Source organism: Leptonotus elevatus, chromosome 2 (assembly GCF_054856555.1).
Source record: "Leptonotus elevatus isolate MCC_2025b chromosome 2, RoL_Lele_1.0, whole genome shotgun sequence".
Classification (NCBI taxonomy): Eukaryota; Metazoa; Chordata; class Actinopteri; order Syngnathiformes; family Syngnathidae; genus Leptonotus; species Leptonotus elevatus.
The window spans coordinates 23,812,988-23,828,241 of record NC_141240.1 but is presented as its reverse complement, the minus strand read 5'-3'; the positions used below and the strand labels follow the sequence as shown (position 1 = coordinate 23,828,241).

Here is a 15,254-nt window from a genome sequence, read left to right as displayed (position 1 = left end):
TTATTTGAATTTTTGCATATCTAGAAAAGCTCTTTATAAAACTAATTTATTAGCTGTGGACTGCCCTTGTAGCGTGCGTTGACTGGGAATTGATCGCTCGCCAGTCGTATGGAAACCACCAATTACCTTGAGTCTGGATTGATTCAGCGGATAAGATTAACGTATCAATTAAGAACACTTTCACAACTACATCAACGTGTACTGTTTTCCGTGATCAGCTGAGTGCAAAGGTCAAAATTTGAAAACATGATTCCAATATGATTGACTGAAACTTGCTGGTACTTCGAGCTTAGAAACTTAAAAAAAAAAAGTTCTGAGAATTGTCTAAGCCTCTCAAGTCTAATTTCCATATATACACGTTGCTGCTGTTAATAATATCTGCACTGAGCCCCTTTATGTCAGTCTACCTGCAACCGTCAAAGCTTTCAGGCCAACCACATCTTTGAAATGATCAGAGGGAGTCATGGAAAAGCATACACCTGCCTTGGGATGCTGCCCTCATGTTTTACTAGTATTTGCTATTGAACAAGGCACCATAAAACTGTAACCCCCCCCCCCCCACACACACACACACACACACACACAAAATTATAACTATCCATCCATCCATCATCTATACACAATATTAACAGGTCATGTTATTTATAATCAAATCATTTATGTACACTTTGTAAATATACAATGTAGACAATGCAAGCATTGAACTAAAAATAAACCCAGACAGAAAGGTTACTGTATTTCGCTGCACTATAGTCACAGGATGAATCCAACCTGTACTGACAAAATAAAGTTGAATCAAGTATTTTCCAAGGGTCTGACATACTGAAAGAACCATCCATGGCTGGGAGTGAGAGAAAAGAATGGTGGGTGCATTTCATTTAGTAGGAATTCAACAAGTTAGAAAACCATTGCATCAAATCTGACATAGTTGCTGTAAAGCTAGTGCAGTGACGCTTAACACGCTAAACTTTGGACAAAATTTGGCACAGATTAATGCTTGACTATCCTAAAACCACTTAAAAACCATGCAATTATTTAAACATAGAAAGACAGGTTTTTTCTTTTAAACAATTTGGGACTAATTGGAAACCAAAGAACATATGGCCAATTTGTGTTCGAATGTCAGCAATGTTTAAAGAGCTTTCAAGAAAAAAAAATAAGTACAATGTTCAGAATTTTGTACAGATAGCTGTATCTTTTTCCAGCCCGACCGGTTTCTTATTAGAAGAGGTATTTTCTGCACGAGTCTGATCCACATCGGCACTCCACTCGAATCCTCTTCTTTGGAGAACTGGAGACACCTGCTAAGGTGAAACTGGAATCCATCTTGGAGCTTTCGGTGTCAACTGGATCAACTGGAAGCAAGCAGAGTAAATTGCAAAGTAAATCACCTATTTTTGTTGTTTTTTGTTTAATCTCATCCCTCCATACTAAAAACTATTGACACCCATGTAAAACAATTCTGTTTTACCACCAGTTTAGAATCTTTAACGGATGTATACATAAATCTGCTGACAGCCACAGGTCAGGACAATGACGCAGACTGACTTCATTTTGCACTGTACACAGATGGATTTCACAAAGGGGTGATGAAAGGGAAAAGCTTCACTGACTGGTGGATGGTTCAAGATCTAGCTGAGCAGTAATGCAATTCACCTTGAATCACAACTCTGCCTGCAGCTCAAATGCTGAGAACAGTGCACTCACTTTGCATTTTGTAGTCAAAGGTGAGCTCCTCTCCAGCCCGAATGGGCCGTGTTGAAAACAAAGCAATTCTTGGGAGCCTCTCATCAATGTTGTCAACAAAAACGTTGAATACTTGAAGGTTTGGGTTGCACTAGAAAAACAACAAACGATGCCAATGTGATACAAGTTATATGTACGCTGCTATCAAAATACTGTGCATTGTTCAAATTCAAACAGCAAGCAGATCAAGCCATCATTTCAAATACCCACACTGTGATTGACAAAGTGGGAGATGTTTCCCTGGTGAGCAGCATCCACTGTGTATACGTCCTCCACGTAGTCCAGGTCAAATAGGTACGTAGAGCCTTCGCGGTCGTATATGTGACCTCGTTTCTCTGCTTCATCTGTCGTGATGATCTGACAGAAACGACACATCAAAAGTAAAACGAACATTACTTGACATTTTTATTTTTGGGAGTGACTTGTGGTTCTTAATTAAAGTAGCGGAGTACATTTCTGTAGATGCATCTCGTCTGACACTCGTCGGGAGGAAATCGTTAGAATGAGGAAGGAAAAAAGCGAAGAGGTAGTTCGTTTAGCGTTTTTGCTTTTGCCCTTGATTGGCTCCTTCCCAACCAATCAGACAATAATTGCTGTGCTATGTAAAAAATCAGCACTCTACAAAGTCATCTAGTACTTTTAAAGGGAACGGATTATGGAAAATTGACTTTTTAATTGTTTGTATATTAATAGTTTTTTTCAATAATAATTAATAATTTTCATTTTCATTCACGTGCTTGGATCCGCCACATTAAATCCTGTGTCACAATATGACTCCTTTAATGACATACGCGGCCCGACTTACACTTACCTCTCCCACATACTCCATGACAAATGTGTTCTTCTTTATATGCTGCAGTGTGCGGACTCCCCATCCTCGACCGTTGTCCGTCTTAAAGATAACCAGGTCAAACTGGATGCCTTTTTGCACCACTCTGTTGGGACAGTCTGTGCTGCAGAGACACTGAGAATTACACTCGTATATGGGCTGTCCTGGCCTGATCCGGACCTGGCCAAATTCATTGTAGGCAACCCGATGCAATGATGCGCCAGGACAGCACCCGTTCACCGGCTCCTCAAAGCAGTTCTCGCACTCGCAGCCCACTGCCATTTCATCAAAAACGATGCCAGGCCCTGCTTTGTAGTTGTTGATGTAAGTGAAATTCTTTGGTGGGCCCTCAAAGTCGACATCGTTCATGACAAAGATGCGACCGGGGTGGTTGCAGGTTAGGTTCAACTGATTCTCCCAGCTCTTCATTCTGTGACGGAGCTTAGCTTTCTGAACTAGGAATGTTGAAATTTGCATATCCAGTTTTTTAGGGATATAACGTCTTTTCTGGCGCCTCAGCTCCTGATCCAGGTCCAGGTGGAACTGCTTCATCAGTTTGGGGCATTTGAGGTGCCTCTTGGGCTCCCAGCTGTTGACCGACTCTGGAAAGCCCCTCCATTTCACCAGGTAAAATTCTTCTTCCTAAAAAAGGCATTCAAAGTCATTTTAGAAACAAGAAGCCCTAAACTTTAATCGCAATCTGCAATCTTCGCACCTGCACCTGCCTACACTTGTAAAGCATGCAACATAACACCAACATAAGACAATTTGTAGTAACATTTTATGGACATACATTGTTGGGATCTCATGGTGTCGATCAGGAGCCAAATCTTAATTGAGAAAATATGGCTTATTTCCGCTTCAGTTGTTGGATAGTTGTAAAACCATTTGCACAGCTCAATACTGCCACCAATAGGAATGGAGTATGTAATTGACAGCAACTAACTGACCAACAAAATGTATTAACCCACTCTAGAATTTTTCAACAGTTTGGGCCGGCTGGGCCACAAAGGGCTGTCTTTTAACTTTGTTCTTCAATGTGATATGTAACCTTCCATAAGAAAGTTTAGTATAAATGATGATGATGATTAAAAAGGTACCTTAGTCTTTTTGTAGTCACAGAGGAACTCCACCTCATACTGATTAACATTGGCTTTGGTTATCCCCAACTCTTTACAGTGAAGCCCCTCGAAGCGACACAGGGCTTCAAGCCCATCCCACGACATCTTGCTGGGCACACTGCAATCTGAAAAGAAAACAAACAAAACAGACAACTTGATACTCTGGTCACACAGTATGTTTTACTTTATGGAAAAATCGCACATTGTGGGCTACACCTTTTATTTGTGTCTATCAAAGTAATAAGCAAGAAGTCTATGTCATAACCACCGTTTGTCCAAATTCATCCATCCAAATCATACATTACATTGTTTATTCATTAGGAATATCAACTATAAATATACTGAAGGGAAGATACAAGCTGAAAGCCGCAGTCGCTGTTACAAAGTTAGGGTTCAATGGGGCATTGGTGGAGCATGCATGATGTACAAAAATCTTTAACATTAACTTCTGCAATGCACCTTTAACGTATGTGTCTTATCATTTTTTGGTGGTTTGATATTAAACATCAACATATTGCAAATTTAAATGTGTTAGCTAAAATCTCTTTTATACACTCTAATTTCTAAACCCAACAATTTGCTTTATCACTTTTTCCCCATCACATTTGTCTTGGGTGAGGCTGGAGCCTACTTCAACTGACTTTTGTGAATCGTTATTTTATTTTTTATTTTTTTTTAACTTGTATTTGTATATACAAACCCAGAAAATGTCATTTATGCTTTTGGAGACTAGCAATATAAAGGAAAGACGGTCTACAATGTAGATGTGGACATTAAATAAAGTATAAACGGTACGGATAAAACAATAAACAAACAAAACAACTTCCTCTTCAGGAATTAATTAACGTAATAACTATCCCCTTTATTATCTGTGACACCAACATTAGAATATCTTCTTTCTTTTTTTGTACCAGTGTATGCATCATATTCTACTTTGGTGCGTTGGGGATGATTGCCTCTTTACATTACGAAGTCTTCATACATCTTGGGGAAATGTTGACGTTTATGTTAATGTATTTCATCCGTTCCCTGTAACGCTTTATTCATTAAAACCATTACCATCACAATTTATGCACGGATAAAATATGTAACGATAGTGTAAGATCTATTAGTGCTTATTAACTTACTATGTCAAGGTACTGTGACAAATTTGGTGAACAAATGCTGACTTAACTGGGGGGGCGCACTAACGCGACATGGCATGGCGCGAGTTTAGTTTGCCTGCACAACTTTGGCAACCTCAACACGCACCACAAACCTAGAACAGAATGACATTAGTCAATATTACCTAGCGTAAAAATTAAATCACACTGAATAATTTGACAAGTTCGTTTCCGAGGGATACTGCCATTGACTACAATAATCTTGTGCAGTTATATTTGCCTCTGAAGCCAAAGTGATATATTACCCCGCGTCGCACGTACATGTTGGGAAACTTGATTTTGGTGTGCATACAACACAATGAAGAAAGGAATATAAGCTCATTATTAACAGCAAAGATACAAGTTAACATTGCCTGAAATTCAAATGCTTGTTTTGCCGATTTACCTTTCGAAATTTCCGCCATGTTTTCCACGCAGCCGCCAAAAATACATAGCCCGACTGGACTCCACAGCAAAGGCAACTGTCTGACTGCTAATTGGTTAAGAGTTTTGTATCAGCCATCTCATTGGTCTACATGTTTTCTTCTCCTCCCTCTTCCGCTCGTTCTTCTTCTTCTTCGGCTTTTCCCTTCTTCTATGTTTTTTGGAGGGTAATTTAACCTAAGTAAAATGCCCTTTTAATGTATTTAACTTCATAACCAAAACAACTAAGATCAAGGGAAACAAACTAAAAAAGACAACCAAAGCAGACATTTTCTTAAATCGCAACATAACTCGTATCTGGGATAAGCTTGAAGGTTTAACGCTCCTATCCAGTAGTAAGCGCTGTGTAGTTAAAAGGCAGCTTCTTTGCGTCTCGATGGTAGTGCGTCTTGGCGCTAGCTCCAAACCTTGCAGTCATCTTGCGATTTGTTTTCATAAGCCAGTAAACTTGTAAGCACTGAAACGAGTTGTTCAGACTTCTACCGATATGATCGTTTTTAGTCTGCTGATCTCGAGTCATCTTTGCGAATAAAGTTGACGTAAGGTAAACCGTACACGTGTTAACAAGTTCATAATGTTATCGACTTATTTTTGTTGCGCCACTCTTAAGTAGAAAACTCAGTAATAGTTATTGTGGGTCCAAGGAGTGCCGTTGCCGTAAGGATGACATATGATATGACGAGCCTACAAGAGTTATTGTTTCATCAACTTGTTGCAGTGAGGAAACTGCAGTTTTTGGCAGTGAGGGTGTAACAAGATGGTAACACAGGGTGCCAAATGGCCAGCTTTTATTATTATTGTATGAATGAATCGAGAAGATCCCAGCAAATGTAATACAAAATGTGTATATAGACACAAGAAATACCAAGATAATGGAAATTAAAATGTTGGTTTACAAAAAAGGATTTAGGCCTAAGTGCAGTTTGCATGAAAAGGATGGATTGGGAAATGAAATAGTTTTTAGTGATCTGTGAACTGTAATCTATCAATCACGTGACAATAGTAGATGTATTTCATGTGTGTGTATGTTTGTACAGTTGAACCATGGACATGTCCAGCAGGCTCTTGTTGATGATGGAGCTGGCCGAAAGTTGTGGAGTCAGCACACTCCAGCAGGGGTTTGAGCAAATCTGGAGGCTTCTGCTCATTTGTCTTCTCAGCAGGCTGCTGTTCAGGTTGGGTGAGCATCACAGACTTCTTACAAAATATTACACATTGACTCCTTTTACATGATTATAATTAAGTTCACTTGGTGGTTTGCCTTATAAATAGCAAAGTGTCCACATGAATTGTAATCCCAAATTCTTTGTTTCTCAGGAGGCGTGTCGTCTGTGAATCATGTTGTGTCGATGTTTGCGGGGATGTACAGCCTTTACCTCTTCTTTAACCTGCACATGCTGTGGGTGATGCTGCTCTGTCTGCTTTGCTACCTCATTATTATTCTTTGCCGACACTCCAGCAACAAAGGCCCCTTCCTCTCCACTGCCATTCTCATTTACCTCCTCATTGGGTAAGAAAACACATTGGACATTGAATGGTATTTAATGGGCTATGTACCAAATGGGTTAGGATACCGTTTCTAATGTTATTTAGGTACATCAAAGAGTTAGTGCGATGCATCACAGTTCTATTGTGCAAACTACAAATCACAATAATAAACACTGTTAAATTAAGACCTCTGATGGTGCCCAGAAATGATTGATTTGATTTACAACATGGTTTTGAGCTGATGAGAATGGAATAGACTTCATTTAACGTTGTCATTTCAAATTCAAGTACAATACCAAAGTGCAAATCCTGATTGCAATGAAGTTGGGATGTTGTGTAACGCAAAAATAATAAACAAAACATAATCATTTGCAAATCCATTTCAACCTATATTCAATTGAAGACTAGATTTTTGATGTTCAAACATTTTTAAAATTGTATTTTGCAAATATTCTCTCATTTTTCATTGGATGCCAAAAAGCTTGTATAGGGGACTATTTACCAGTGTTACGTCACATTTTCTTTTAACAACACTCAATAAGGGGGAACTAAGACACTAATTGTGGAAGCTTTTTATGTGGAATTCTTTCCCATTCTTACTTGATGTACAACTTCAGTTGCTCAACAGTCCGTTGTCTCCATTTTTGTATTTTGCACTTTATAATGTGCTACACATTTTCAATGAGAGACAAGTCTGGACTGTTGGTGGGCCGGTCTTGCACTCACTTTTTGACTATGCAGCTACACTGTTATAACACATGCGGAATATGACTTGTCACTTGGCATTGTGTTTGCTGATATAAGCAGGAACGTCCCTGAAAAAGACCAAAACCTGTATGTACCTTTCAGCAATAATGGTGCCTTCACAGATGTCCATGATTTCCAAAAACAATTTGAAATGTGGACTCGTCAGACCACAGGACACTTTCCCACTGTGTGTCAGTCAATTTCAGTCAGAGTGTTGTTGATAAATGGATGGATGAAGCGATAAACTATTAACGGAAAATAGTTCTCTGAAATGTACCTGAGCCCACGCGACAATATCGTTTTACACCATAATGTTGAATTGCTGCCTGAGGGGTTGAAGGTCACAGGCATTCAATTTTGCTTTTTTTTTTTTTTTTTTGTTCTGGAGTTGCTTTTTGACCTTGCCACTTATGTGCAACTATTTCTTCAGATTCTCTGAATTTTGGGGGGGATATTACAGACGAGGGGTTCACCGATTACAATTTTCTGTCCGAGCCCTAATCTTTAAAAAGTCTGTCCTGCCGATCCTGACTCACTCGTTTTCAATTAAGCTGTTCACTTTTGAAATGCTCCAAACAGGTGTTTGGAGCATTTCTTAACTTTCCCAGTCTTTTGTTGCCCCGTCGCAGCTTTTTTTGGACAGTATTTGCACACAAAAAAACAAGCATTAAATAGTCTTTTTTGTGTATTCAATAGAGTGTAGGTTGAAAATGAATTGCAAACCATTGTATTGTGTTTCATGTTTTACACATCCCAACTTCATTGAAGAGTTTGTTCCTAATCTCAGGTCATTTTTAAATGACTGTTTCTTCCCATTAATTGGTTCTGAAGATCTGTCTTGTTATGCAGTAGGTTTAAAGTGTTTGTGATGGTGTTTTTCTTTTGTTTTTCAGAGAGTTGCATTTAATCGACACAGTAACCTGGCATAAGATTAGAGGTAAATCGTTTTTATTCTCCAGACCCAAAGCCAAAAGCTGATATTTTTGGCTGTGTTATCTAATTATGCAAAAACTGCTTTAATGAGTGTTGGTATGGCCTAATGGAGAACCAATATATTTTGGTATGGATCTGGTAAATTCCAGATCCTTTTTTTTTTATTATTATTCATCTTTGTGGAAAGATTCATGAATGGTTGGACAGGACTTGGACAGCGAATCGGGATTCAATTAAATTTTCTTCCAAAAATACTTGAACCTTCAAATGTTCAATGTCTTCCTTCCTTCCTGATAAAAATGTACTTTTGTGTCTTTGAGAGGCAGTCAGATGGTGGTGGCCATGAAAGCCATTTCTCTGGCCTTTGACCTGGACAGAGGAGCAGTCAGCGCTTTGCCCACACCAACTGAGTTCCTGGGCTATGTCCTCTTTGTGGGCAACGTGGTCTTTGGGCCTTGGATCAGCTTTTCAGCATATAAGGCTGCTGTTGTTGGACGACAACTGGTGAGAAATTTTTGGTGGTTCTTATGCCTATGGTGATTATTTGTTGTGCTTTCAAGGTGTTAAAACCTTCCTTTCTTCAGAGCTGGTTATGGCTGCGTCGTTCCTCGCTCAGCCTTTTAAAAAGTCAGATTTGTCTGCTGGTGTCCTCCTGCATCGCACCATACCTCTTCCTTTTGTTCATCCCCATCAATCGAAACACCTTTATACACAAGTGAGACATTTGTTGATATATTTTCTATATATAGTACAATATCTGCGGTCCATAGTTTGTTACTTGGAAAAGAAGAAATAATCCTCTCACAAGCATTTTCAGGTCTTCAAGAGCTTCCAAGAATACTTTTTTAAAATACATTTTGTGTTACGTAGGTGGCTGAGTGCCTATGAGAATGCATTGTCATTCCACTTCAGTAACTACTTTGTGGGCCACCTCAGTGAAAGCACCAGCATGATGGCTGGCGTTGGCTACATTGAGGAAAAAGACAACATTAGGTGGTGAGTAAAGCCAAGGCAAAGATTGGTTGATGCTACTGAAATAAGAAGTTTACAGCTTGCAGTCATGTGTGGAAAATGCACACAATAAGGAATCATTATTGTCTAAAATCTGAGTAAAAAATGCCTCGGAGTTTGAACTCATTTTCGGAGTTTGAACAGCCAAACAAAGCAAGCTAAGCTGAACGTACCTTGAAAACGGGTAGCCGAGCGAAGCCGAGCAATGCCGAATGCTCACGTTGCGGTAGTTGAGACGATGCACTGCTCATTTCCAGTCAGGTCGTGAAGACTCCCGGAGGTGCTCCATACTCGCGAGTGCATTTTGATTTTTCCACGACAATTTTCTTCGCCATGGACCCAAAGAAAGACAAGAGTGCCAGTGGCAGCAAAGAAAAACATACAGTGCTACGAACCACAGTGGAATTAGGAAGGAGATTATCGCGCAGTTGTAACTACCGTGACTACTTCTGTAAATACTGGCACGAGGACCCCCCTTTGCTGTTCAACAACGTGACTGACGTTAAACAATGCACACAAGGACCGCTTAGTAGTCTAACAATATGCCCAATGTAATATACACCAACCCAGCACTGAACTAAAGCAAGCATTAACATAGCATTTATCATCCACTGATGCCATCACACCACAACAGGTAAAGTAAGATATTTTTTATTGTTTAAATACTGTACTGTAAATGTAAAAACAAACAAATAGAAACTAAAATAGGAATTTTCTGTTTTTGGAGCTTGGGAACGGATTAATTGCATTTACATTATTTCCTATGAGAATTTTTGATCAAATTCATTTGACTTGATGCGACTTATACTCCAGTGCGATTTATGTTTTTTTCCGACCTAATTATGCATTTTTGTTACTTTTTCCACATAAGATGTATAGTGACCATTTATTTTATATTTAATTTATTAAAATTACAAAAAAAAAATTTTTTTTACAGGGGTCTGTTGACATTTTGCATCCCCTTCGTTTGGTGAAGCAGATTAACTCAGTACATAACAAGGTGTGGTTTAGATATAGAAAATAATATTGTTCAAAAGAAAACATCTTCAAATTTCTTACAACAAAATTAAAAGTTAATATCCATTTTTGTTCTTGTGTGCTACTTATGCAGGGAAATAGAAGTGGTCAAACCCCTTAATGTGGAAATGCCTCGCTCAATGATTATGGTCGTGACGTCCTGGAATATTCCCATGTCACAGTGGCTTAAAATTTGTAAGTCTGTTGCTTCACGTAAAGCATACAATACATTAGAGGACAATTGATATGTGCTGGTTTAGTCCATAAGTATCACCATTGTGTTTTTTTGTTCAGATGTCTTCAAAAATGCCATGGAGCTTGGTACTTTTCCCGCCATTTTGGTCACATACACGGCCAGCGCTTTACTGCACGTGAGTACAGTAATGATATCAATCAATGCTTCCAGAATCCAGATACAGTGGTGCCTTGAGATACGACTCGCACAACTTAAAAAGTTTTTCAAAAATACGATCCGTTGTTCAGCCTTTTTTGTTTTTGCTTTGACTTGAGGGCAGTCATTTGAGATATGAGCACTGTATGGGGACAGTGAACACAACTCATCTTACTTAACAAGCAGCAGTTTGGCAAATATTTTGATAGCTTGGGAACGGATTAACTGCATTTACATTATTTCCTATGGGGAAAAATGTTTTGGAGGTTGAACAATTCGGACTTTGAACACTTTGCAGGAACTAATTATTTTCAAATTCCTAGGTACCACTGTACTATATATACTTGATGTGACTTAATACTCCAGTGTGATTTATGTTTTTTTCCTACCTAATAATGCATTTTTGTTACTTTTTCCACATTAAATGTATTGTGACCATTTATTTTATATTTAATTATTTGGCAGTGAACACAACTCATCTCATTTAACAAGCAGCAGTTTGGCAGATATTTTGATAACTTGGGAACGGATTCATTGCATTTACATTATTTCCGATGGGGGAAAAATTTTCGGAGGTTGAACAATTCGGACTTTGAACACTTCGCAGGAACGAATTATGAACACAACTCATTTCACTTAACAAGCAGCAGTTTGGCAGATATTGATCAACAAAAGGCTTCAAGCTGTTCATTGTCACTCCAATTGAACTTTACCGTCAAACCAAACTAACATGAATGGAATTGACATTAATTTTAGTGGGCAAATATGTGATGAATGAATCACCTCAAGAATTGTTTGGTTGTCATTGTGAAAAGAAGCTCTACACATTTTCTCCACTGAACATGCAGTTTGTGTGTCCTCAGGGTTTGAGTTTCCACCTAGGAGCTGTGCTGCTCTCTTTGGGTTTCATCACATATGTTGAACATGGTATGAATGTTATCTTGTACATTATAGTGTATGGGTTTTAAATGACAAGAAATATTGAACATACTAACTTATTTGTTGTTGGGGCACTATTTTGTGGTATATTTAACATAAATCTGAATGTAACCGGCACATTGTATTTCTTTACAATTAAAATATAATCTAGGGAGGTGAAAAAAAAGACTCAATGATTGCTTTCCCCGTGCATTTTTTACCACATATGAGCTCTAAACACAAAATGATGACACACCATACACTGATATTTAATGGCACATTTCTACCAAAGAGGTTTGTGCGGTGCTAAAATCTCCATGAACAATCTCTTCATCACAGTCCTGAGAAAGAGGCTCGCTGCTATCTTCAGTGCCTGTGTCCTGTCCAGACCCTGCCCCCCTGACTGCAGCCATCAGCATAAAAAGGTAAGAGTGCCTTCGACTCAAAATGTTATCTGCAAAGAGCAAAATGTCAGCTGAGAGTGTACATAAATAAAACTCAGTAAAAACAATATCCTTAATTGCCAAGTTGTCTCTCGGATTAGCACCGCGTCCGTATATGTTATGCACATCGTGCATACACAGTATTTAAGGCAACACAACATTTACGAACCTGCCTACCTACAGCAATTACAAGTTGCCCATGTTTGGGTGACAAACTCAATGATTTTTGTTTTGTCTGACTGAGTGCTCAAACCTCATCTTCTGTGCAGGAGTATTGGGTGATGCTCCTGAACCTAATTTTCAGTTTCTTGGCCATCTTCCACCTCACCTACTTGGGCTCCATGTTTGACCCAGGTGTTGAAGAGGAAGTGGAAGAGGTAAGAAAAACTCAAGAGATCAAACTTGGGGTTAAAGCATGACATATTTTACAAGCCTTATGAATCTCAAGGTGACACACACACAATTTAAAACAATTCTCAGGTGTCTTAAAAGGAATCCTGACTGTAATGGCAAGTTTTTGCTATATTATGTATTTGGTTGGTACTAACATAACTATGAGATTCAGTTTTCAAAAATAATTTCCAGTTAAATACATTTTGGACGTACGCCGCCATTGTTATTTACGTTGAAACTCATTCCGTGTGTAGTACGTAGTTAACTCATTCACTGCCATTGACGGTTATAGACGTCAAACAATCATTTTAACTATTTCTATTAGTTAAAAAAAAATCTACTTTTGTTAACAAGAGTATGGAAACCTAGATTTTTAAAAATTGTACATTTAGAACCGATATAAAATTTGTGATTAATCGTGAGTTAACTATTGAAGTAATGCGATTAATTACGAGTAAAAAATATAATCGCCTGATGCCTCCAATTTTTTTAATAATCATCTCGTTAATTCTAGTTAATCACAAATTTTATATCTGTTCTAAATGTACATTTTGATACTCTTGTTAACAAAAGTGGAAAAAAATGTTAAACTAATAGAAATAGTTCAAATGAATTTTTGACGTTTATAGCCGTCAATGGCAGTGAATGAGTTAAACTGGAAATGATTTTTGAAAAATGAATCTCATAGTTATGTTAATAACCAAATAAACTTGTCATTGCAGTCGGGGTTCCTTTTAACATCTGTAACATGCTTTCATCAAAATACCAAAAGGATCAATTGTAGACATGTATACAGCAATAATATTGTCCTGTCTTGCTTTCATTAGAATGACAACCAGTCTGGATATTGCAGACGCATTCTTACCAGTTTGGCCAGCTGCTTGCTTTTACTAGAGGAAGCAGAGTCTGGAGTCTAGAAAACAAGCATCAGTAGCTTAAAGAGAATGAAAGCATTTGAACTCATTTACTACTGGTACTAACTCACTCGTTTATGAGCTGATTTGATTTGAAAGTTTTAGTACAGTTTTGTATAAAAACACCACATGTACAAGGGGTGTGAATCTTTGAATGGCTCACGATTCGATTCTGATTTTTGGGTCTGCGATTCGATTCAGAATCAATTTTTTGGTTGAGAATGATTTTTGATTCAAAATGATTTGATTGACAATGACTTTTGCTTCAATTTATAGATGTGCAAAGAATCGTAATGATCTACTCCAGTCTGACTCGCTAATGCTAATTAACGCGCTACTGGCGGCATTTTTATCACTCAAAAGAACGGCTCCACGCTGCAAAAAAACAACTTTTATTGGAATAACTTGATCGTGACGTTTTCCTTCTACTCTCTAATGTGGCTACAACTTAACAGTGTATCAGACCGCGTGGAACCACACTGCCCCTAAGTGGCCAAATTGAGTACAACATGAACAGCGCTCCTTATAAAGGCACACACAAAAAAAAGGCAAGACAGTATAAAATAATTTAAATAAAATCGATTCTGAATCGTACTAAATGAGAATCGATTTTCTGGCACACCCCTAATATGTACTGCATCACTTATCACACATTTTCAGACTGCAAAAACTTGAGGATATGTGTCAAAAGAAAAGTACATTTCAGTCCTTTAAAGTTAGCCGCTGCCATTGAATAAGCACCCCAAGTTAAATATTACTACTTTTGGTGATGTGCAGTTTTGTTTTTGGACCAGGTATACGGTCTGGAATTATGTTACGTTTGCTATGCATATAATTGCTCATCTGTTGCATCTCTCTGCAGGGTTATGCAGCCATCCATACCATTCAGAGGTGGTCAGAGCTTAACTGGGCAAGCCACTGGGTCGTATTTGTCTCCTGGGTTTTCTACCGTTTAATCCTGTAGTTTTATCAAAGAAGGACACAATTGCTGGCGGACAATTCATACTTTCAGTCTAGGGTCATGGACTTGCTGTGATCTGGATGAAGGGAATCCACTTGTAGACCACTCAGTCTACGTTTTTTTTTGCTGAGATGAGATGGAAGTCGGAGAAGATGCAAGTCAAGTAACAAATGTTTCCTGAAATATTTGTATTTGTGATTGTTAACACACACGTCCTGTTTATTTTTGCATCAAACATTCATTTCAAAATGCATTGAAAATAACTATATTAATACCTCATTGCATGTCGACGTATACGATATCTGCTTTGTTTATGAACAAATGTTTGAAAGGCCGGTATAATGTATTTATTCGTATGTCATCTATTCAAATGTTATAGTGTTTATGTTGAAGTTACCTTCATTGTAGTTACATATGAAAAGTTAACATTTACATTATGTTTTTATCGTTGCCTTTTGTATTTCTACAATTAAATCTTTGCACATCAATGAATATCTCCTTTTTTTCCTCTCAGCTAAGATGTTTTAGGATAGTCACACAAGTGTGGACCACTATCACCCTCTTAGTCAGTAGTTCTCAACATTTGTCATCCAGGATTAGCATTTTTCAAATGTCGCTAACTTGTTGACACTTATAGATAATAAGAAAATGTCGTTTTGGAAAATAAGACTTTGAAAACGTATGTCATATTTAAAAAAAAAAAAAAAAAAAAGACTACTTAAGAGTCAGGATGCACATGACCTCTGCATGTGCGAA

General features: G+C 38.1%; 2 protein-coding genes across 2 annotated transcripts; one reads left to right on the top strand and one right to left on the bottom strand.

Annotated features, from left to right (window-relative positions):
* Nucleotides 1-622: 622 nt before the first annotated feature.
* Nucleotides 623-5,310, bottom strand: suv39h1a (SUV39H1 histone lysine methyltransferase a). Its single transcript, XM_086067245.1, has 6 exons — nt 5,245-5,310; nt 3,676-3,821; nt 2,558-3,217; nt 1,957-2,103; nt 1,708-1,837; nt 623-1,355 (listed from the first exon to the last, which is right to left on the bottom strand). Exons 1-6 carry the CDS (start codon nt 5,261-5,263, stop codon nt 1,222-1,224), a joined length of 1,236 nt encoding a protein of 411 aa, XP_085923371.1. The 5' UTR covers nt 5,264-5,310; the 3' UTR covers nt 623-1,221.
* Nucleotides 5,311-5,404: 94 nt separating this feature from the next.
* LOC147179272 (protein-serine O-palmitoleoyltransferase porcupine-like) lies at nt 5,405-14,986 on the top strand. Its single transcript, XM_086067244.1, has 13 exons — nt 5,405-5,826; nt 6,320-6,462; nt 6,600-6,792; nt 8,411-8,454; nt 8,773-8,954; nt 9,035-9,165; nt 9,321-9,446; nt 10,573-10,673; nt 10,773-10,849; nt 11,733-11,796; nt 12,127-12,212; nt 12,500-12,607; nt 14,400-14,986. Exons 2-13 carry the CDS (start codon nt 6,327-6,329, stop codon nt 14,499-14,501), a joined length of 1,350 nt encoding a protein of 449 aa, XP_085923370.1. The 5' UTR covers nt 5,405-5,826; nt 6,320-6,326; the 3' UTR covers nt 14,502-14,986.
* Nucleotides 14,987-15,254: the final 268 nt, after the last annotated feature.

Bases quoted from the DNA above. Each gene is read 5' to 3' on its own strand.
- suv39h1a (XM_086067245.1), bottom strand. The intron at 3,218-3,675 runs GTACCTTTTTAA...TGCCTTTTTTAG, and splicing joins GTGACTACAAAAAGACTAAG to GAAGAAGAATTTTACCTGGT. The intron at 1,356-1,707 runs GTGAGTGCACTG...GCTTGCTTCCAG, and splicing joins CTTTGACTACAAAATGCAAA to TTGATCCAGTTGACACCGAA.
- LOC147179272 (XM_086067244.1), top strand. From the start codon at position 6,327: ATGGACATGTCCAGCAGGCTCTTGTTGATGATGGAGCTGGCCGAAAGT. The intron at 9,166-9,320 runs GTGAGACATTTG...TGTGTTACGTAG, and splicing joins CGAAACACCTTTATACACAA to GTGGCTGAGTGCCTATGAGA. The intron at 10,850-11,732 runs GTGAGTACAGTA...GTGTGTCCTCAG, and splicing joins CGGCCAGCGCTTTACTGCAC to GGTTTGAGTTTCCACCTAGG.